Source organism: Rhea americana, unplaced genomic scaffold (assembly GCF_003343005.1).
Source record: "Rhea americana isolate MKP2758 unplaced genomic scaffold, rheAme1 scaffold_249, whole genome shotgun sequence".
In the NCBI taxonomy this organism is placed as follows: domain Eukaryota; kingdom Metazoa; phylum Chordata; class Aves; order Rheiformes; family Rheidae; genus Rhea; species Rhea americana.
This window is the reverse complement of record NW_028186367.1, coordinates 556,125-579,910: the sequence shown is the minus strand read 5'-3', so window position 1 is coordinate 579,910 and position 23,786 is coordinate 556,125. Positions and strand designations below refer to the sequence as shown.

The 23,786-nt window shown below is 40.5% G+C and overlaps 1 protein-coding gene across 1 annotated transcript in view; it reads right to left on the bottom strand.

Annotated features, from left to right (window-relative positions):
* Positions 1–23,786, bottom strand: part of DNAH9 (dynein axonemal heavy chain 9) — a 211,248-nt gene that overhangs the window by 58,531 nt on the left and 128,931 nt on the right. The window contains exons 55-59 of the mRNA XM_085306864.1: positions 22,498–22,702; positions 17,364–17,528; positions 14,071–14,211; positions 10,024–10,194; positions 8,140–8,262 (exon numbers count right to left, since the gene is read on the bottom strand). Of these exons, the coding sequence (XP_085162990.1) occupies positions 8,140–8,262; positions 10,024–10,194; positions 14,071–14,211; positions 17,364–17,528; positions 22,498–22,702 (805 nt within the window). The remainder of the gene's footprint in view (positions 1–8,139; positions 8,263–10,023; positions 10,195–14,070; positions 14,212–17,363; positions 17,529–22,497; positions 22,703–23,786) is intronic.

Sequence of the window (23,786 nt, the reverse complement as noted above, 5' to 3'; positions counted from 1 at the left end):
TTTCTTGGAAAATGCCCAATGAAATGTGTCACAAATCAGAAAGCAGAGGCTTCAGCGTATGAACCATATTTGCCAGTATGTTCTTACTGACAGTTCCATTTGATAGGAAAGGTCAGTGGAAATGGGATTTAGGAGTTATCTTTAAGTTCTAATTGTTTATAGCCACTCAGCAAACCTTCACAATTTGGTCTGAAGTGTTTCACAGCTGGGTTCACGTTGACGCATCTCCTGCACTTTCTGCAAGCTTTATTCAGATGGTTTTGGGAATGGGCCTTGCAAAGTCAGGCTGTTCCGATAAGCCACACTCTCCACCTTTCTTTTTCGCTCCTTGATGTGCTCTAGCAAGTCAGGGACATGCAGCCAGAACCAGCAGCTGGCCATGGGTTCCTGATGACACCTGAGAGATGATATTTCTGTATTTCTGAAAAGTCCCCTAGATTTGGCTGTCATAAATTGCAGAAAATCACCATAGGCCAACGTACAGCCAAACTCCTAGAGCCATAGCAGGAAAAGACAGCAAATGGGCAGGGATGGCTCAGCTGGAGTAYCTGTTTCAGCTTGTGGCCTGCTGAAGGGTTTTCTCAAGGCACAAAGTTCCATATTCTGATGTATGTACACATATAAATATACATATATTTATGTATCCATCCCCTGATGAGGCTTCTCACAGCTCTTTCTTACTCAGGTCTTTCAGAGCAGTGGGCTGATACCTTTAATGGTGGCACTGCCTCAGAGCTGGCCTTGAACGCAGGCAGACAGAAAGGGAGGAGGAGGCTGAAGAGTTTCTTGGGGCACTCAGGCCCCTGACATCAACCCGGATACATCYGTCTGATCTGTTGTTCTGACAGGCCCTTTATGATTAATCTAGGTTTAAAAAGAACTAAAGAGGAGCCAAATCCAAGCAATTTGTCTTCACTGCCTTTCCAAAAAATGTTCCACATCTAGCTGCAGTAATTGTGTCCAGAATGGGATGGATGCCTGCACACCTTTAGGTGCTTTCTGAGCTCAGTCAGCAGATCTCTCTGCAGTCACTCCCGGATCCACAGCCTACTCTCAGCTTTTCACTGGTGTACTGTAACTGATCTTTTCTAGTTTTTTAAACTGAGCAACATGACTTTGAAAGACACACGATGTCTCAATAAAATGACATCTAAAAGATATCTCTGAGRTAGCAATTACTTCTCTTTCTCTCTGTTTAGCAGGTGATAAAAATTTTCCACTCAAAATGATCATTGAACAGTAAATTCCATGTCATGGAAGAGTGGATTGAAAGAGAAGGACAGAGGCTGATACTACCATGCAGACAACCAGAAAATACCAATTTCTACTCTGCAATCAAAAGAATTAAGTGTATCTTTAAATATTTGATGTGACCAGAATTTCTGCTGTAGGATGCAGATAAACATCAGATCATTACCCAGCATGTTAAAAAAAGAAAAGAAAAGAAAAAAAGAAAGGAAAGCCAAACGTTCTCAAGTAATGTTTTTGCAAGACATTCAGAATATTTCTCTGAGACTTGAGAGATGGTGAGGACAGATGAACGTCCTTAGGAAACTTCTAGATGCAAACAGATAAATCCACTTTGGAGTATCGTAATCTGTGTTTCCGATCAAAGATGCACTGTACATCTAAAGAATGGAGTTAATGGAAGAGATTTAATTAAGACTATGATGTTCTGGCATAATAATAATTTTGAATATACACAGAAAGCTTTGAGCTGCAAGCCTTTCATATCTGACCAGCCTGATCAAAAAACTTTGCTGATGTGCAAAGAACACAATATATGCAGCAGATTGTGTCACAATGAATCTTTGACAAAAATGAAAAATTTAAGTGTCTAAGAAGTATATAAAGTGAAAGTTGGAAGAGAGTTTTCTGTTTCTTTGTCAAGAAAATCCAGTTTTCTTAAATGTAAAATATATGATTTGGTATTTTATCTCATAAGCCACACACACAATCTTATCATCTGCATTCTGCAAAATTATAAATATGGAGTTAATATACTACTTTGTCTACTGCTGTTCTCCTCCTTGAAAGCTGAATTCAGCATTTAGAGCTCATTATTCAACATCACATTTATTAAACAATGCCCTTTCAGTAGCGTTTTCATATCTACATAATGAAAATTCTTCCTCTTCAGAAAAAGATGAGGGAAATGATTGGGATGAAGAAGTAATCCAAGTTGGCCAGGTGTATTCTCACTGTATATTAACTAGCTTCACTTATCCTATGGKACACATCTGCGTTCAGCAATAAAGAGGCACTGTGGAAAATATCACAAAGAAAAATCAGACTTGGGAAATGTGTATCTGCACAAAGGAGATCGAGAATTGCCTGTACCAAGCTCACGGCAACACACTGCTGAAGTGCAGAAAGACACGAAGAAGCCAGCTGCACACACAGCTAATGAGTGAATGTAGTTCTGCTGAAGGCAGGAGACCATGGGGCAACATGGATGGGGTTCTCCAAATGTGCGTAGCACAGAGGGAGCCAGAGCATGGGAGAATTTAGCAGCAAGAGATCACTGGGGCACAGGGAAATCCATTCATGCAATCCTGAGCCAGTCTAGTGGCCTGAGCTCCTCCAGTAACATCTAAAAAGGGCTGGTTTTGATCAAGATAGCCATGAAAACAAAGCACAAAAGGCCATATGGTCATGACCATTGGCTTTACYGACAGCGGTGATGCTCCTGAACAGAAGTATTTGACATTCACATATTCTTTTCTAGGCAAATGTGATTTACTGTTCCTGAACCTGTGGGAAATACAAGCTCATTCTTTGCACTGGTTGCTGAACAGAAGACATAACTAGGCCGAGTGTAAGGTTTGCCTAGCTAGTAAGTCCTATTGATGGGCAGATTATATTAACTCTGGACTAAAATGAGGAGAAAACACACATTTTTCTTATCTAATAATCCGATACTAAATCTGTGACTATTGAAGAGGTCCAGGATATGGCTTCAGGCACTGGCTCACCAAGATCCACAGTGTTTGCTAGCATGGCCCCTGGATCATGTTTGCCCTTGGCCAACTAGCCTGCTCACAGACAAAGTCTGGACGTAAACCAGGGTTTAGCACTGTCCGGGGACTGCTTGCACTAATATGAAATCACTGGTTTGGGGGCAAGAGGAGTTTAGCTGTACAGATTCAAGTTGTACCATGTCATTTGCWGTCAGGGCCAGAAAACAAGTGCTGGCCTACTTTATTTACTAGACTAGAGGCAGACTGTACAATTCAACTGACATAAAACCTGACGGCACTATTTCTATATCTCTGTTCAGAGCAGAATCATAAGATGAGATCTCTGTCCTAACCCTTTGGAAAACTGAAGATTGGGTTTCAGCCTGGATTGAAGGGACCACGGTGCATCAATTCAGACCAACATATTCATCTCATGGCACTGGAGATCTTCCAGTTAGAGAATAAAGAAAAAAATAGGGGAAGACCTGGAGAATAAAGCAGCTACACTGTTACATTTAAGTCTAAGAGCAGTAAGTTCAATCTTGCAGCAAAAACATCCAAGTCCTCTATTGCACATGGCTGTGGCCTGATGCTCTGYGTAATTCAAGCAGTAGCATCGTTGTATCACTGTGGTTGAAGGTGAGGMCACACATTTGCTGGGAAAGTAAACCAGCAGCAAGGAAAAATGGACAATCTTTCACGCACACAAAAAAAGACAGAAAACCTYATTAAAAGTAAACAATATTGTTGACTTCTCAAGAGATCTCTATTAAACACCTGCGCAAGACAAGCCTGAAAGCCGATACAACCAACTATACTGAACTCTAAAGCCACAGACTCAGCAAAGACCCTAGATTAAYTAAACGTTATTATTTTCTCCCCTTCCTGCTTTTAACTAACCCTTCAATGACCCAGAGGCAGTATTTGCACTAAGGCTAATGACTGTCCTTTGCTAACATTTCACCTTAGTCCAGAGTGAACAAATGTGCCTCTACAGTGGCTCTACTGGTATTACCTTTTCTCTTGTACTGGTTCACTGGTTAACAGAATCAAGTTAAGCTCAGAGCAGGTTTTTCTCAACTTGGATCTAGCTTAAATCCAGTTCSTGCTTTAGACTTTTAAGAAGTATTTATAAGCCTGAAACTTGCCTATTTTTTCCAAGTATATCAACAGATCTGATAAAAGATATTATCTTTCCCTGCAAGCTGTGCCCTTCTAGAGAGGTACCTGGGTTTCATCATTCAGTAGTAAAGACTGAGCTTCCCTGGCAAAAATGGCACATTTCTGCCTCCATAAAGCTATCTGCTGAACTTAAAAGAAGCAGGAAGATTAAATCTTGAATGCGTGTCATATGCATCAATCTCATGGGCTGAAAACAGTTGCACAACTGCAAAACATTATTAGCATGAATACATTATTAATCAGGTAACAATAAGAAATAATAAGCCAAGTCATACAAGGCTGTTTGTATGCCCAGAGTCCTCAACATCTAATAAGGTTTTCATCACAGTTAATGTGYCCAAAATGGGAGGTACAGAATGGGCCACAAATATCAATATTGGATTTCTTTTGGCACAATTWTCTTGGCCTGAAACCTCTGGCAAGTGCAGCTCTTTGTGCAGAAGTATTTTCAATGTTCCTATGAAAAATTAGACAGAACGCTAAATTCCATTTAGAATGTGAAATATGAATCTGGAATGTACTTTGTTCAAGCTTTGTTGAAGAAACAATTTATTACAGCACTTAATCTTTCTGACGAAAGAAAATGAGATTTTAGCCTGCTAATAAGCTGTATAGAAGCCATGACTAATTAACCTAATTATAGCCATTTGTGACAAAACGAGATTGTACTAAAACTATGCCTCAAGTAACCAGAGTTGCCAAAAACTCCAAGGCTAATAAACCAACACACATTAAGAGAACAAACACAGGGGCAGGTTTAGCTTGGTTGGTTAGAGCGGGTGCTGCTAATGCCAAGGTCGTGGGTTCAATCCCCATACAGGGCTATGCTGAGGGTTGGACTAGATGATCTCCAGTGGTCCCTTCCAACCTTACCATTTTATGATTCTATTCAACATTAATAAAGTTGACACCAGGTATATGATTTATAGCAGACTACAAAAAATCATCACAAAATACAATCTGAAGAGCATTCAGTATCTGATAATAAAGAATTCACTATCTGAAAATCCTAAACACCTGTGAATTAGGGCAGATTATTGACCAGTTACTGTAATTCTTCAAAATGTGCAGTTTACAGTGACAGTAGACGCACATTAAGGCTACAGACTCCTCATGCTTGGAGTACACTTGGATACATTTACATCCTGCCTCTCATCAGCTCAGCAAAAGGGTATGCAAACCAGAATCTTCTYGTCATTGCATAGTTTCCATCTCAGAAATCACAACCTGCAGAGAGACTGTGGGAAAGGAAGCCAAGTTGGATGTGCTCATCTCAAAATGTGTTAATTATCACTGAGCAAATTCAGATGACAGTCCACTGGTATGTTCACTCTCAGTTCATGTCTACCTCAGGATAAGTCTCCAGTTGCTCCATGCAGACAGTGACAGCACGAGAAATACTCAACACTGCATCAATTGCAGATGTCCAAGCTATGGTGGAGTGTATGCTGCCAGTGGAGATGAAGATGGGGCACTCATGAGACTGAATGGATCAAGATCTGGCTCAGTGATGCCACTGTCACCTTTTGAGCTCCAATGAGGGGAAGTTCATTGCTGCTGGCCTAATAGTAGGCTTGGACATAGTATGTTATGTACTTCGACGCTCTTTGTACAGAAATGCCTGTTTTTCTGTATCTRATGGTTAGCTACAGAAATGGCAAGAATGAAGTCTGAAGGATGAATGACAGGGAGTTTATGTTCCTTCTGCTGTTTATGATCTTGAAACGACAACTGTGCAAACTTTATGATGGTAGTGAGGCAGCGGCAACAATCATGATGAAGCACAGGGATATACAAAAGGCCATTTCACCTATACTTTGAATGGAACCTGCCAACACAGAAAGGATTTTCTCAAACATTAGAAAATCTTCATTGTAAACTGAGGTGTCTGTTTGCAGAATATACCACCTGCAGGCAGGACTATGCAAAGATAATTGGGCACTTCAAGAGTAATATGATTCCTAGGATGCACAACARAATCTCCAGAAGGACAATCAGAGCCTGAAACCTCTGAAAGTTACAGTGGGACAAAATTACCCTCCCTGAAATTCCAGTGACCCCAGAAAAGAGGTATCCAGAGGAAGTTCAAATGACTGAAGTAGCAAGGAGCTTTGTAGTGCAGAATCACAGAATAGGTAAGGCTGGAAGGGACCTCTGGAAATCATCYAGTCCAATCCCCCAAAGCACCCCTCCACACACCACTCTGCTGAAGYGTGGGCTTGAACCAGGGACCTGGTTCAGATYTTCAGTCTAAYGCTCTCCCAGCTTGTTCCCAAGCAGCGAAAAACTTCACCTTGAAATAACTTAAGAGGAAATGAAATGCATTAYGCATTCTCCATCTTATATATGCCCATGATGAACATAAGGAGGGACACGGAAGGGTAAAAAAAACCCTGAGATTTCAAGCAATAGTACGTATGCACATCTACAACACATACAGATTCCATAACCCAAAGACAGAATGTACTATTGTAAAAGCATATATTTCTTCRGTTTCATGGCTGAGTTTGCCTAATAATGTGTGCTAACACTAAAYGTCCATTTAATTTGTCTTCAAAGGGAAGACAAAGAAAGCTGCTGCTGTTTGAACAGTATGACAATACCACTGAATAAAAGATGAYTAAAGTAAGGGAGCTGACTTTTTTTAATTCCTTATTATTATAGAAATACATCTTTGAGGAGATGAAACAGGYTGGTATACCAAGAAGTTTCAGGTTTATTTTATGGTTGAGTATGTGATCATGATTTTCTCAGGATGAGTAAGATCAGMTACACATGCAGAATAAGGCAGAGGCATCATCATTACTGCCAGTGAAGAGGTGGAGAAGATAACTGCTGGCCAGGACAGACAAGCTTGGTTCAGCACAAATGGCTCCATGTGCGCATTTGAAGTCTCTGTCCGGATGAACATCAGTTTCATTGATTTCTGAACTACAGTCTGCATCTTAGAGCTCTGAGTCTGTGCTACCATAAAAACCAATGTTCGTCAAGTGAAGCACAGTCCAGCTGAGTATGTCCTTAGCTAGAAAGACATGTGGCACCAGAAGCCAAGGCTCCCACAAAATTCTGGAAAAMCCCACAACACAGTGCAAATAAGAGAGAAATACTAGAGATGTCTGGGACCTGGATGAAGATACTTTGTCTGGTCATCCTYCAGGAAATATATATATTCTGAGCGTAGTGAGTTGGAATGCAGCAAAGGCAAAAAAAAYATGCCCCAGAGGAGTATCTGAAAGTTATCCCAATCAAAACAGGATGTCTTAGTTTCATACTTTAGAGCATCAGGTAAATGAGCCTTGAAGGCAGAAATAACAGGTGCCAGAGACTGATCAGAAGACACAATAAAACAAAGACACAGTCTCAGATCCAACAAGGTGTGAATGAACATGTAACTTGAAGAATGATTTCAACCCTTCCAGAAAACTAATCATATCCTGCTGAACTAGATCCAAATCCAGTACATTTGACATWTGTTGATAAATAGGCGCAAAGCTGAGATAACTTGCATCTCTTCCTCACCTCCCTCCACAACACTGGCAGCCGTTAGACCTTTCCGTTGCCATGATAGYACATGTTTGCAGAAGATCTGTCAGCTGTCATTACTCTATCCCCAACAGGTCTCTGCCCCTAAAAGAGATGGTCACATTTGCCTTAACTTCCTTCCTCATCCCCAAAACAGCAAAGATCTCAATGCTCTCTATGATCTGTAACCACAAAATTCACAGGATATTCTCATTCCTGAAAGAGAAACCTAAATTCAGACAGAAAATTTACCTTCTCAAAAAAAAAAAAAAAAAAGATCATCAGAGGTACAACCACAAGAAGCCCACAAAGCTGTCTGTACTCACTGTTCTTTTACCTATAGCATTTTTGTGCCTCTTCTCATTTATGAACATAACTTTGTTCATCGAATGTTGTAAGGACTAAGGTCAGGGAATTAAGGTTGCTAGAGGTGATAAGGGAAGCTGCTCTCACATAGTTCAAATGAAACAGGTACCTTGATTCCTCCCCACGAGTGATTAGATAGGAACTCCACTGGGCTCRTGACTCCGGTTTGTGCTGGATATCTTAGGAGAAAATCCAGTTCTGCTGTGTTGATTTCTTTACTCATCAGAAGTATCTGTAATTTCAAAAAAACATGATATCCTTAAGTAGCCAGGATACAAAGCAGCAATATACTCCAGCAGATTACTTATTCAAATTACATAGCTGCTGAACATGTGGCTAAAAAGTATAGTGTCCTATGCTTGAAGCATCTGATGAAACATGCTATGCAGGTGTTTTGAGTCTCCTCAAAAGAAGATCTGAAGMAACATAACAGGGACAAAGGTTTGGAAAACTGCATGGCAAAGGCTGTKATCTAGGCTCATAAATAGCACAGAAAGTGGGAAAAGTCCCTGCTAGCAGAGACACAGACTGAAGGATGTGCTGAGTTCCCTGTATTTGATGTCTACAGACRAAGACTGGATATTGTTATTAAAATGAGACAGAGCGAGCATTTGCAGGGCGTGGTACAAAGGTCTTGTCCATCTCTCACTATCCTGTTCAGTTTGGAAAGTAACCGAAGACGTACTGAGAGTTGCAAAAACTCACAGTACATGCTCCAAGAGTTCCAGAGGTCTCAGACACTGAAGGGATGGAGCACATTTAGGCCATTCATCTATTAGCACTGTTTTAACCATCTCTGGTGTGCTAGGAGAACATACGGAGTAAGACTTCCAGAGTTCTTTCTGAGATAATTCTGGAAAGCCATATGTGCTCATGAGCCCAGCTGGAGCTACTGCACCAAGTGCACTGTCAGATATCCAAAATCTGAATACAATTTCTAGGAAAAAAAAAAGAGCAGTGCTGAAGCAGGTTCTCGTTTCCCTGTTACAACGTTTTGACTATAGCTCATTACTGCCTACAGGGCAATGACTTCTGAAGTGTGGCTGGCATATCTTCCACTGATGATGGTTCAACAGCAGAATCCTGTGACTCATCATTCAGCTCTCTCCACTCACTGGAACTGTGGAAGCTGTTTTCCTGAAAGCTTAAAATGATCCATTAACTATATTCAATGTATAATGTATATAATGCGTGCTACTTTAATGCTTTATTTAGACAAATATACAAGAATGTGTAGGTTTCTTTTAGGTTACAATTAAGAGCGAGTCTGMAAAATTTAAGTTGACTTTTAGATGCAGAAAAATTATTAACTAAACATACTGTTAGAGTACATTTTACTGTTAGAGTTATGTATTTACTTGTCCTAGTACTTTCTACATTTTGCAAAGTTCAGTTGTTTTACACATAATGTTTTGTTATGTAGAGTTAAAAAATTCAGGTCAAGCACTGGATCAAGGTTAACTAGACCTGCACGTTTGTGCAGTTTAAACTTGGTTCGTATCTGTATTCTGCACGTCAGAGCAATTACATAGCAATTCACTGCACAAACTTAATAACAACTTCGTAACATAATGCCAAGCATTATTTATTGATTGAATTCAATTTCAACACAGATTCATAGAAAGGTCTCCTAGCTCAGACCATAGATTTAAAATTATACAAACATACTAGACAAAAAACAGCAGCTACACAGTACTTGCTTTAGATAAAACCTATTAAGCCCTGAAAATCAGCTTCCTTTTCCCTTATTTAGCTCTTACATGCAGATATTACTATGCTAAGACAAACAGTCATCAGCTTAAGACAATTCAAACACAGCATCCATGACTATCAGCAGGAGAAACAGAGAAGAGTATCAGTTCCCAAACCCTCATATCAGTTGTTCTGATGCTGAAGGTCATGGCTGTGACAGTTTGGGCTTTCTCTGAACGATGGTTTCTTTGCCTGTAAAATAAATCACTGCATACAAACTGTGTGAAACAATGGTGTTTACCTGGAAGGTAACTTGAGCCGTGTAGGTCAATTTATCGCTTTCAAACAGGCCTCGGGTCGTGTACTGGAACACAGAGAAGGTAATGCTGTCGATGAGGTTTAGCACTCGCACTTGGAGGCTCTCATCCGGAGATGCCCTCTCAATGGCTTTCCGAAACACAACACTGAATGCCTAGGTGGGCAGACACAGAAAAGCATTAATGTTTTCTAGCTGATCTTTCCATGCTCTTGGGTATCAACTGAAATGTTACAGTAAGCAAAGCCAACTCAAATATTTTACCTTTCCAGTCATAAGGAATCTCAAATGCCAAGCAGTGTGGCTGCCCAGCAGCTCAGGGCAGCATGGCAATAGATCTGGAGATCAGACCTTAGCTTTTAGTTGTTTTTTAATGAGTATACAKCCAAGCAGTGACACTGTGCTTGCTTGCACTCAGGAAGATACTGCAGAGACAGGATAACTGAGCTAAGACAGAATGGCTATGAGGAGTGTTTCTCAAAGTATGTTCTCTCATAGGGATTACAGTCCACTTTCTGTGCAAACTTTGAGCTGAAAGATACTGGTGTTCCCCGTGGAATGCATACCTCTTATTTCTCAAATGTTGGTGTGACTTAGAAGAATGCAATTCCCCTAAGTATTAAAAAGTCCAGCAAGTATTTTATTGTCTGTATTCAGCAAAGGAGTAGACAAGAAGAGTAGCTAAGACTTCACGATGTGGAAGCGAGCTTAACCAGTGAAGTCCCCTCAGGGCTGGGTGCATGCATGGAGAAAGACAATATTATATAAGATACTATGGATTCTTGCAAAAACACTTCTGATCTAAATGAGAAAAGACTTAAAAATCTTCAGAGCAGGCTGAAGAAAGCCCATTAACAAATTATCAAATGCAGCCGGAAGAAAACAAATGAATATACGAAGAAARAAGTTGAAACCTTGATTAGCAATGCAGAGGCACCATACATTGGAACCCAGCTAATACGAAATAACCAGGCCAATATAAATTAATAACACCAACTAGTCAAGGCATGGCTTTGTTGCAAAAGGTTATTTTCAGGGTTCTACAATATCAGAATGATGCCTCAACAAATTAAAGTAACTCTGATACCTACTGCATTATTAAATAATTGCAGAATAGATTCTCTGGCTTACATTGCCTTAAATTGTGTTAAAACATGCTGCAGAGTCACATATAAATCTTGTGTGCTCTAATTTATAACAGGCTTTTAGCTGTGTGGTATTTTAAAACCATCTCTGTGCATCTTTACACAATGTTTTATGATCTGTCGTCACAATTTATCAGATAAAAACATTTCATCAAATAATTTTCTATGTATTTATACATATTATTAATGCTAACTGGAAAACATAAAGCAAACAAAATACAAATTAGGTAGATTAAAGGTGAAACCTCAGATATGCTTGTATCTATTGCGTATGTATATGGAATGAATCTTCCAAATGGCATCCTTGCCAGAAAGATATTCTGCACATTTTCCTGGTAAAGTTATCTCAGTATATGAGTTGTAGATATCAAAAAGAAAAGCTTCTTTGTGGATGCAGCTCAGAATGTTGTATTTGCTTCCGTTACTTTTTCCAGGTCACTCGGCAAGGTATGAAACTGTCTGGAAGACATCCTAGACCATGATGTCATCTCACTTAACCCTCCAGCCAAATTTCTCTCCCTAATGATAAAGAAACATTAAAACTGGAATTCTACAATAACGACCAAGGAAGGTCCGTGGGTCTCTTGGACAAGACTATTGAGACTATGTAATCTAGGCAAAAGATCACCTGTACTCTGTTTTTTACTACAGCAGGCCCTTAGAAGCAGCCCAGGGACCAAGACTTCTCCAGTGTTTTGGGCAGTACATGTAGAGCACAGAAGGATAGACCCTGCCTAAGGAGCTGGCAGGATGCAGCAGAGGGCCTGAAAAAAAACCTGCTTCCCATCAGCCAAGAAACAGAAACCAACCGATTAAGTGATGCCTAAACACAAAAGAAATTAACTATGAATTTACTCCTAGGCATATATTTCACTCTTAAAGATCTAACTCCTCCATTGTAGTATATGGAGTTCCAGTCCACTCTGATCTGCAAAAAAGGGGGAATACAGATATCTCAAAGACAATCAAGCAGTCTGGAAAATCATGGCCTCATTTCCACAAAAGCTGTCAGCTTCCAAGCAGGCCCTGCTGCCCCGCAGAAAGGTTTAAGCAGTTCAGCCCACCACTAGGAAGAATAATAATTAGCACTTAAATTAATCTGTCTTCTTGGAAATGACTTCCAGGACCACTTCCAGAAGGAAATTTTCTCCCAAGGAAATAGATCTGTTCTAGCTCCACAAATAAGATGACTCTGTACTACAGAACAACACTGCCGTGCAGGGAAAGGCTAGTTTTCTGTCTTATCTACATAKAATACAAGGTCTTTGGAGCATAGGCCCTTTGGCTATGTCTACTCTAAATTTACTTTAGAAGCACAGGGCAAGTAGCAGGCTCTCTCCTAGCGCACTCCCGATTGGGGTGTCTGCACTGCCACTGTTAGGATGCCAGTGGCTGAGGCTGCCAGTATCCACATTTCAAGGTGGTAACACACCCATAAACCCCATCWGGCCTTCTAATCTAAGGACCCTTATAGAAAAGATCGTAGATTTGGTTGTCTATTTGATGGTCACATGACATTGTGAGAAAAGCACCTGAAACAGTTCATGCGTCAGGACTCCTCCACAGTGTAGTTAAGCCTGCATGCTAGCCCATACTGAGAAGTGGTGTTGGTTCATGCCATGCCCATTTTACCTTTTCTTTCATGCCAAGTATACATGGATACTAGCCTCAAGTCTGGCCTGGGGTTCACACCATATTGTTGACTACCTGAAAAGCTCAGGTAACTGTAATCCAAGCTCCTGAATGCCCAGCTACTTGGGAACCTTTTTTTGTTTGTTTGTTTGTTTGGGTTTTTTTGTTTTTTGGGGGGTTTTTTTGAGTGATGGAAGTGAGAATTATTTGCCTTTCGTGCAGAAGATAGCAATAAATGTGTTTAGACAGTGATGAGATGTTTTAATACTGGCTTTAATACWGGCTCATTTAGGAAATCAGAACTGCTTCAAGGTGTTTGATAATTTTTAAGTGCTGAGGCAATTCCTGCACTTACGAAATACCTGCGCAGTTATGATGACTCTGATGACATCACAGATACAGAACTGATGTAAATATAAAGAAAAGATTAAAAGATTAACTGATGAAGCAAGTTACTCCAAATGCTGTGTAAAATCTCTGTGCATAAATACGTAAACTAGACAGAAAAAAATAGTTTGTTGGCATTTTCCCCAGATGATGTCTTTTAAATCCACTGCTAATCTTGTTCTGCCAGGCCAAAAAGGTTGTGAATATGGAAGAGATAAACTGCTTGCAATGTTCTGCCTTGCAAAAAGAAGAAAAAAAAAAAAGCTTCTTTAGTCTTTAGTAATATAGAATGTTAATGCACCTCTAAGTCAAATTGTGACTTTCCACAAGACTTCAGTTCAATAGCTTAGAAACAAACCAGGGAAAAGAATGAAGAGCTAATTAAGGCTCATCTAATCTGACCACCTGCAGTGGGGATGATTGGCAAATTTAGACGTGAGTACAGAGACTCCAGCCCACAGTCAGTATACAATACAGATAAACCTTTTCTTACGATATTCAGACTGATCTCAGACCTTCTGCTGAAATACTGTTTCTTCTACTGATGGCAGCAACGAAAGCATTTTGCTTAGTGTTTGCAGCAAGCAAAAGACAAATTTTTCTTCAGTTTTAAACACAAGTTTAAACAACAACACAAGTTACAGGTAATATATGTGAAGTGGATTTACAACAAAATTAGTTACAGGACATTTCATAAAACCTGAACAACAGAAGGGATTAGTTTAGACCACCTTTTTGTCTAGGAGTTCAAATATCCTCAGGAAGCCCAAGAAAAGAATTTTTTACCTTAGCAAGAGAATAAAGTAGTGCAGCTGTCTAACACAGCCCCGAGCAGCAGGGAGATCCCTACGGATTACAGGAACTGTACCTTCAGAGAAAACTGATACATGGGATGGATAGCATGGAGGTCGTTCATTGTGAARTACAACAGAGAGGCCCGCGCTGCTGCAGGCCTGTAGTGCTCCCTGGCCTCATTAATCTTTGTTTCTGTCACCTTGGATTCCTGGACCTGTGAGGAAAACACAGGATCAAGACAACCGTGAAAACATCTTTTTAAATCGAGTCCATCTTTCTCACTTCAGAGAGGTGAAAAACAAAGAGGCCCATGACCTCCTGCAGTCTGCGGCAGAGTTAACATCTACCATGGATATGTCAGACCAAGGAGTGGGTCACCTGTTTGTGCACTGAGCAATTCCTGCAGGGAACTGGCCTCCATTCTCCAAACCATGATGTAGCCAGAGCTCTAGCTATCTACTCCCAGCATCCTCCTTCCTCTGCTTTATTCTACATTTAACTGCATTTACTCTCATATTATCCAATTYTCTCTTTTTGCAAGCCCCCTCTGGGGTTCCCACTGTTCCCTGCTCTTCACTAACCAGAATTATTTTTGTCATCAGTGAGCTTCTCCTGCTAATTGCCCCCCCCTTCTGTGCTGGTCATTAATAACATGGGACTAAACAGACTTAGTGCAGCTCTTGGGGCTTCTTTCCCCATGCCTGAGAACTGSTAATTTACAGCTGCTATTTCCTGCCTTTCTTCACCAGCATTTAATGCACCTCTACTTTGCTAGCCAGGTGTCTGCATAACTGCTGTGATGGATATGGCAAAAATCCTTTTGGCAGTTACATCGTCCCATTATCGTCTCTGTCCTGTTCATGTTCATTCTTTCATTCCACTTCAGTGGCATAAAATGACATCCTCAAGCCTCTCAGGGATTATTTTAGGCTCTGGCTATGCACAGTCAGAAACATCTTGCAGTGCAGATACATATTCCCATACCAGTGCTGATCCAGCTAGCTCAGCGAACCATGCAATGAAGACATGGCAGAAAAAGGCCCAGCATGGGCTGAACAAGCTTATGGAGCATGACACAGCCCACACCAAAATGCGTAACACTGAGCTGCCCTATGCCACCACCTGAGCTAGTGTGAGTATATCCAGCTGGGGAACAATCAGATCTTTCCACTGAAGTGAACTTAGCCTCAGCCTGTTATGCACAGCCAACACATGTCGGGATCTGGAGGATTAGTCTGTTTGCACATCTCAATAAGCAACAATAGCCCATTAATTCATAACATCTAGGTTTCTTCCAAGGAACAGTTTCAAAACCTACTGCACTGAGGATTCAGGCACAGGGCACTTTTTGGAGGGCAGGTGCTGCAAAGATCCTGATCCAACTCCTAAACAGAAATGTGCATTCCTTCACAGCCATACCATAGTTATAACTAAAGACAATACTAAATGTTCCTGCATTYTTAGATGCTGTCAGTATTGTAGAACAGCAATATTCAGGCTTGTAGAGGCTATATGACCCACACAGCCAGGTATGGGTTCCTTTCTACATASCACAGCCCAATACTATCTCCTTCCCCCACCTTGTTCAAGGCTAACCTTGTATTTCTGAAAGGCCAACTGCTCTASAAGTTGAGTGAGAGTATCCCTTACWGTCAACAGAGAGAAACAAACATCTCCGTGAGTCACCCACCTAATTCACCTAAGTCAGATGGTTCCCTGCTCTGGGACTGCCAATGTCTCTCCAGTGACTACAAAGAGAACGTAGGGTCTAGCTTAGACTTATCCAACTACCTCTCAGATGTCCTACCCCCAAAATGTTTAATAAATGTAATARAATAAAAGTCAGGGGTGGAAAAGGTAGTTGCTCTCCATTAATTCTATGGAGAGGAATGCCATAGGAAGGAAAATGGTGGCTGAACAGTTTGGGATAAACAGACTCAGAAGAGATTAAGAGTTGACATGAGAAGCAGACTTTAATTATGAGAGGAATGGGGTCCTGAGACAGCCTTSCATGTAGATACCAAACTCATAAACCCCAGATGCTAAACCAAGTCAAATTCCAAGATTCACCCCTGTTGCCATGGAGCTGGCAGTAACCAGTTTTATAATCACAACTTGTTTGGAAACCAAATCAACTCAAAAACATCTAATTTGAGAGGGAGATGTAAAGCTTGCGCCCTCCCCCATTAGAGCTTGCCTCTGCTCCAAAGCCTAGTGCAGTCCATAAAACCATATTCATTCATGAATGCTCTGAGARAAAAACACATCTCCATGAGATGCTGAAAGCTGAGGAGACAATACATAATATCATGCAAGTGGCAACTGAGACTAGGAACTAYAGACAAAACCCATCTCTGCCCTGGAGCTGGGCTTTCCCCGACAGTCAAAAGCAGACCTGATGAGTGACTGTTTCCAGAACTTGCACAGTCACTCAAAATACCTCTTCCAACATCCCCCGGAGGAATACAAGCAAATCCTCCTTGGGAAACTGCATCCTGAATACATCTGCTGCCCCACAAATGGCTAGCAGAAATAATTTCAGCTTTTAATGGAGGGATCAATTAGTTCCCAGGTGGCTGGTGATGCAGTTTCAGCATGACCTGAGAACATGGATAACTTCTATCGAGCAGCGTGGGTCATCATGCTGGAGAAGGCCAAGTGCTGGGCTATAAAGCTATAAAGATGGGACGACTGGAGAAGCAAGCAGCTGAGGATGGCCAGATAGGGGTCCTATTTTGTTCCTGGCATGACAGCCCTCCCCCACTCWCCCATGAGGGGACTTCTTGAGTCCTCTCAGTGACAAGAGTAGAAAAATCTTGTATTTAACTAGCTGCAGCATAGCCAGCAAGGTAAACTGGGTAATGACAACACTGAAACTACAGAGCTAACAAAAAAGCCCATTTACAACCTAAGGAACTGAAGGATAGGAAATATTCAAGTTCTTGTAGATTTATTCTAGATCACAAACTCAACAGATTCTAGTCCCCAGTCAGTATTAAAATCAAGCTTAATTGAGGAAGTGTGATATATTCAGAATTAATTCAAGGAAAAAATAAAAGGCCATTGTATTACACTGGAACAATTTAAAGCAGCCTTGATACAGTGTGTAAATTTTATTATCTTTACATTAGGCACTGCCATTTTCTCTTGGTCTTAAATTGGCCATTTAACATACACTAGCTCAAAAGAATTAAATYGTTTGAAACTGGCCAGAATCGAGAGTGCTTCAATTTATACTGCTTTCTGTTCTCTGGGCAGTAGAATAGGTAGAGATGAGCATATTAAAKAAGCTATGTTTCACCAACAAATCTTTGAAGATAACATCACAGACATCCTTTTCTCTGGACTCTCACTTTGTTTTTTTACCTTCTCTTCAATTTCTGCAGCTGTCTGTTTAGTGATCTCCAAGTTCTCTACCAACGCTGTGTCTCCCAGGAAGTTCCCAGATGCTGATGACAGCCGAGAGAGCAAGTTGTCCTCTAAYGTTTTCAAGGTTATTTTGAATCCATTCTGCTGCTTTGTGAGATTTGACTGTAAATAATCAATTCATAAATTTTTAGCCACAAAAAAATGTGATAAGGATTAATCATCACTATTATGTTAATGAGCTTCTAACTGACTATTGCCACAGTCCAGTGTTGCTCGCAGACTAACTCCTGTTCTGTCTGATTCCTGGATATGGGCAGAGTTCTTGAGATCTCTCCATATCCACTACACCATTCACCCAGAGAAATTCTGAATATGCCAGGATAAATAAGCTCTTCTTTTATGAATTTATTAAAATGATGGAAATGAATCAGGAGGAAAAGACTTTCAGCYCCCATCTCACACACATTCTGTGCCTCCTTCTTAGAAATACCTGTTTATTAGGCTTGAGTCAGCCTGGATGGTCCCTACGCAGCAAGTCTAAGAATAAACATTGCTGCCTCTCACCTCTCCCTGTGAACCTGTGTACTTCCCACTACACACGAGCACCAGTCACACCAGGAATGAGAATCAACTGACTAAAAGCTGGTGGTGAAGGCAACAGCAGGTTCTCTTGGGTTCAGAGCTAAGCACAATTCACTGCAGACTCTCGCAAGCTCAGAACCCAAGAGAACCTGGATTGCAGGTACATTATATTATTCCACTATGTGGTCTTACTCTGAATGCCTATTTTTAGCATTATCACAAAAAACATCCTGTGGCAAAGCAGAGCATCTGACTTAGATGCTGTTAAGGTATAAGCCTGGATGACTATTCTCTACATATATGAATCCAATCACTAACACCCTGGCATGTAAAACACTGCTGTATGACACACAGTTTTAAATCCCCAGATTTTATTTAAGTGACACAATCAAGTAATTCAAATAACTTTCAAAAGAGTGTTTTCCAGCACTATGAAAATAAGCCAGGTCCATGAAGTAGGAGAGAGAGAGCAAGTGTAATTAAGATAAGTCCTAGGCCACACTGACTGTCAGATAGTAGAATCAGTGTCATGAGCCAAGTGATTTAATGSTTCCAAGATAGTTTCCAGAGAACGTGAACCCACACCTTCCAAGCACCCGTAAGGTCTGAAAGGTCCCTGGAAAAGAGACATGTCTTACATCCCTTTGTTTTTTTCCAATCTCCTAAAACATATTGGGAGGGGGGGAGGGCAGTAGTATTTGTTCTGTTTTCAGAAGTTTTCAACCAGATTAACTAATTCTTTCATTAACAAGTCATCTTTCAATACTTGAGCTGAAATTTCACATACTTGTTGCAGACACACTCACTTCATATTAATGTCAAGTCAAATATTCAGTAAATGTTCACTGAAGCATACAGTTTACTGGTATTTCAGCTATAAATGCTTACTTTTAAGRACCTATTACTTAGGCATTACACATAGGAGTTTGCCCATGGTGGTAAATATTTTACAAGTCTTGAAACAGAAAACTAACATGGCTAATTTTGTGCGTGTTCCTGTCATTCAAGCATAGCATGCCTTGGAAATGACATTTTGCAAGCTATTATTTCAGACCATGGACTGTAAGCCCTGTAGTTATTAATGAGGATGTGTGTGGTTTTTGTTCCAATAGCTTGTAATCACCATGCAATTTCTGAAGCACACCCTTAGAAGCGCGTACAATGCTGAATTTCCCACAACAGCCTGCATCTGCTGCAGCTTTATCATGCTATTGTTTTCAGCAATAGCAAGGTCATCATTTCTCATTTCTGCAGTKGTGCTCGTTATCTGTTATTTCACAGCTGATATATAACCGTGCGAATTCCAGGAAGCAGGTTACTCTGAGGGCCTTCAAATTTTCATTCCATGACAGAAAAAAAGTTCCCTAAAGCTACAGGCCAGTTTGGGGAGGACTCACTACCAACCCTTTCCCAGGTCAGATGCCCAACCATTGTGAGCCTGTAGCCTTCCTCAAGACTTTCCCCACTGTTCCTTCCTTCTTTACTGACGGATCTTCAAATTGTTAGTTTCTATCTCAAATGGGGCCACAGCAGCTACTTTTCAGTTGTTTTCAACAATCACCAGACAATGAAGTTGAAGAAAGCACATTTTGAGAAATTTCAGTCCAAAGACTGAAGTCTGGTAAAGATGGGAGATGCTTGAAATCAGTTCTTGTAAGACAACATGGACCACAGGCAGTGCCATCAGCACAAGGACTGGCAGAGTTGGCAGGAGTAAAGCAGGCAAGGTGGAGTGCTCAGTCTTCCTTGCAAAAGTAAATTGCAAATGAGACTATTGAGAGGCCATAGGTTTTGTATTGATCTGACATGGCAAGGCCTCAAGATTTGGCTTTGCTTGCTTGGCCAGCTTGCTTTAAATGTGATCAGGTCACTGATGCTTTAATCAGTTTTATTTTGGCTTTAAACACAGACTGTAAACACACATTGTATCAACCAACAGTCAATGGAGGAGGGTAGACCTATGAATCAGATAAAGTCAGTTTTAGAGATAAGAAAGAATGGGAAAATACTGATGAATAAATGAATTAGGAACCAATGGGAAGAAAGATAATGTGAACAYACCATGTTGAGAAAACATACAAAAATGACCCTAGAGGGATGCCAAGACTGAGGAGGAAGRAGGGATTTTTCCAGGGACATCAAACTTTTCCTACAGAAGACATCAAGGTGCTGACRCCTTGTTGTAATCACCCTACATCCAGTTCTGCTTGAGTAAGACTGAAGCTATAGATCTTAGGGATGCTAGGAGGGTGAACACAACCCTAGAGACCAAGGTGGACATTAATAGTAATTAGAGAGCTGTATCTTTGTRTAACAATTGTAACTGCATGAAGCTTTTCTGCATTATTATAAGCATAAGTGTTGTTTGGACTAATAATAATTCTTTGATCAATTTTGATTAGAGTATTAAATTGTTAATCACACTAAAAATAAATTAGTGCATTTGCCATATCTGTTACACCAAGAAAGAAATCATGTCATAGAGCACATCCAAAGGAGCGGCCACTCCTTTAGGGAACTGGAAGATTCAAACCAGTATCTTCAAGGAGCTTTCCACAGCTATCAGGCAACAGTCACTGTGGCTTTGTTCACATTAGCAAATGAAATAGAGGCAAAATAAAGATCAAGCACCTGGCCTGCAATCATCCACAGTGGWGGTTGCACCTGCTCCTGGAAGGCGAGAGCCATGGACCACAAATCTCTCACAAGAAGATAGATGCATGCATGGGTCATGCACATCCTGGGTAAGTGCTCTGAAACCAAGGGGTTTGTTAAGATTTACTACACATTCCCCACTTGAAGAAAAATTTCTGTGACCTCACGGGGAGGCGAGGGGGCATAATGCCTGTTCATAACACATCTAGGGAGAAAAGTCTCTGCTTTTATCCCAGCAGGGAAGTGACTGAGGGTTGACTCTTTCCCATTTAGCAGAAAATCTCAAACACTAGGCTAGGAACTGGTCTTTTTTCTTCTTCTTCTTCTTCTTCTTTTTTTTTTTTTTTTTTTTTTTTTTTTTTTTTTTTTTTTTTTTTTTTTTTTTTTTCCTCTTTGGTGTCTGGGGGTTTCTAGGAGGAGGGAAACAGAAGAAGAGAGAGAAGAGAGGAGATATTGTGGGCTCTGATATTATCTAGATGTGGTCAAGTAGAGAAAGAAGTCTCGGGTATTTTTAAGGAAAGAGAAAGTTACATTTCACACCAATCTGTATCTGCTTAGTGGTTTCTGAAGTCAGACTGCAGCCCCCTGTCTCCCACTGCTGGTGGAATTGCTGGCAGGACCAGCACTAGGGGTGCATTTCCCTGGCCCTGCCTGATGCTCTGCCCCAGCCCTCCTTCTCCACAGAGCCCAGGTACAGAATAAGCAGGGATTTTAAAATATATGATCCCTAATTCACCTCATTTCCACTGTTCTCTAATACAGTTCCTCTTTTATGGGATGTAAGTCCTCCAGATTTTGAGCTACTGATTTTCAGAGCCTAATAGTGTATTTGATGACTGCATATGATATTGAATTTGTCCTTGTTGTGACAACAGTCATTAACAGCGGTGATGCCTAGSCTAAGAGGAATGGTCCTAAACTTCAGTTAATGACATCACTTAAATTAATCTCAATCACCTTATACAACCCCATGTGTTATAAGTCAGTAAAGATAAGTGTCTGTTTGTAGTATCTGCAATCTGCTGATGAGCACATATAAGGGGAGGGGGGCTGATCAAGAGGCTTTGGGTYTCCAGCTGTCCTAGCTGGATAGGCATGGTTTACACATTAAATCAATGCATTGCTTAYTTCTGTGCCATCTTTTGGCTTGTTAGCATCTGAATTTGTTTAAAACTAAATGCATCATTAAGGCGGCACAACTAACGTATTTGAGAACCTCATTAAACAAAGAGAGTATTACAAGTCTGGCCTGGCCAAACATGTGCTATAAATTTATTCCAACTCTTATTAAATATTCAGTATTATATGTATTTTTTTACTGTGCTAAAGATGCCTTTAGCAGAAAGGCTTTTCTTTAAAAAGTTATCTTGAAATTAAAGCCGCCATACTTATAACATCTCAGCTCAAAACACCCCCTCAACAACAGAAAAGCAAAAAAGCAAACAAAAACAAAAAAAACATGGCCAGTTATAAACAAATGAGAGGAAGAACTAGCCTCATAATGTTTACAGTGGGAATCCTATAGCATAAATGCCTGAAGTTAAGTGAGACTAATTCTACTTCCAAAATTAAATCTGTGAAGTTTAGAAAAAAACGATATAATGAGAATCTCGATTTCCATTTCTGAAAGGGATACAAAAAGAAAGAGATTGTTKTGGAGAAAACATTTGAAGTTGCAGTTTAAGTATGCCCAAAATACTAAGAAATTAGAAGATAGGAAAAAAAAAAAAAACAAACTCAACATATAACATTCAAGGGAAATCTGTTTCTATGGTGACCTCTACAATTTTTTCATTCTTGGAAATGAAATTGTATTCAATTTAAAATATTTGCATTATTTTTATTTTTTAAAAATATTTATACTGCCTCCCAGTGCAAACTGCTAGTTACTGACCTTTAGCTCCTCCAAATCAGGCCTTTCCATGTTCACCACTGCTGCAAGAAGCTGGTCTTCCAAGCCATCTCGTGTGACGGTGAAGTTGATGAGGGTGCACTGTGCCTGCATCTCAGGCTGGAAATGGGGGTTTGCCAGCTTCGTATGGAGAATCAGACGGAAAGCAGGGTTGAAGTCGCATTCCTTGTCTCCGATTTTAACGTATCTGAAATGATCAAAAGATGCACGTGCTCACATCTCTTCAAGACATTTCTGCCCAAACACCAATAAGCCAATTGGATCTATTAGCATAGGACTCTGTATTCTCAGGAGAGAAATCAGTTTCAATGCAAAGAGTACTTGAAATCRGACACACTTAAAACACTTTTGATTTAGGATAAAAAAGCCAGTGTTGCCCCTGAATTTCTACAATGCCTGTTTGAGAAGGCTCATAGTTTCTGCAACATGGTGGTCAGTTTGAACTGTGAATCACCCTTGCTTTTTCATGAGGGCTACGTTCTTTCTAAAGCTGGCATTACTTGAAGGAAAAACCTCTTGGCATTGAGATTTTAATTAGCCACAACTGAAACTGCCTTAGCTGCTGACTCAAATTAGGCTGACTCTGTGATCACACTGAGCTTTAGCTGGCTTTGAACAGTGGCTCACAGCCATTTTTGGGACATAAGATTACTCAGGGAAGTCTAACTTTTCTCCTGTTCTGCCTTTCTGACACCAAGCCTATCATTCATAAAGCAGGGAGGCTGAACCACAGGAATCAAAATACTCTGCACATAAGTTTGGCAAAGCCCACAGGAACCAGAGGAAAAGGGAAATTAGAGATGCGTTGATGTCTCAGGAGAAGATGTAAATCTCCTTTAAGCCTGTTCTACGCACATGTCGATATTAAAGCAAGCTACAGTGATGCTTCTGCTGGAGCAGTAACACTATGACCCACCTGTGCATGGATACAGGAACAACAGTATCAGCGTCRGAATTTCAATACACTTTCTAGTCAAATACCATTAGGTATTTTTTTGGTTACATCTTTCATTATTCAATTTTTACACATGCAAAATAGGCACAGAGAGATCACGTAACATGAGCAGCTCATGAGAGCCTCTCAAAYCAGTGCTCAGAGTCTCACCTTTGAGGGACTCTAGCCACGGGACTACTGGYTTCTGCCTGTATGGTCTAAAATGAAGGATTAGGGCTTTAACTTGCCCTGGAAAACATGAAATCCAGGAAAAACACCTGAAGTCCAACCATACCAATATTTTTATCTTATTTTCCCTTTCTTAGGTAATACATGT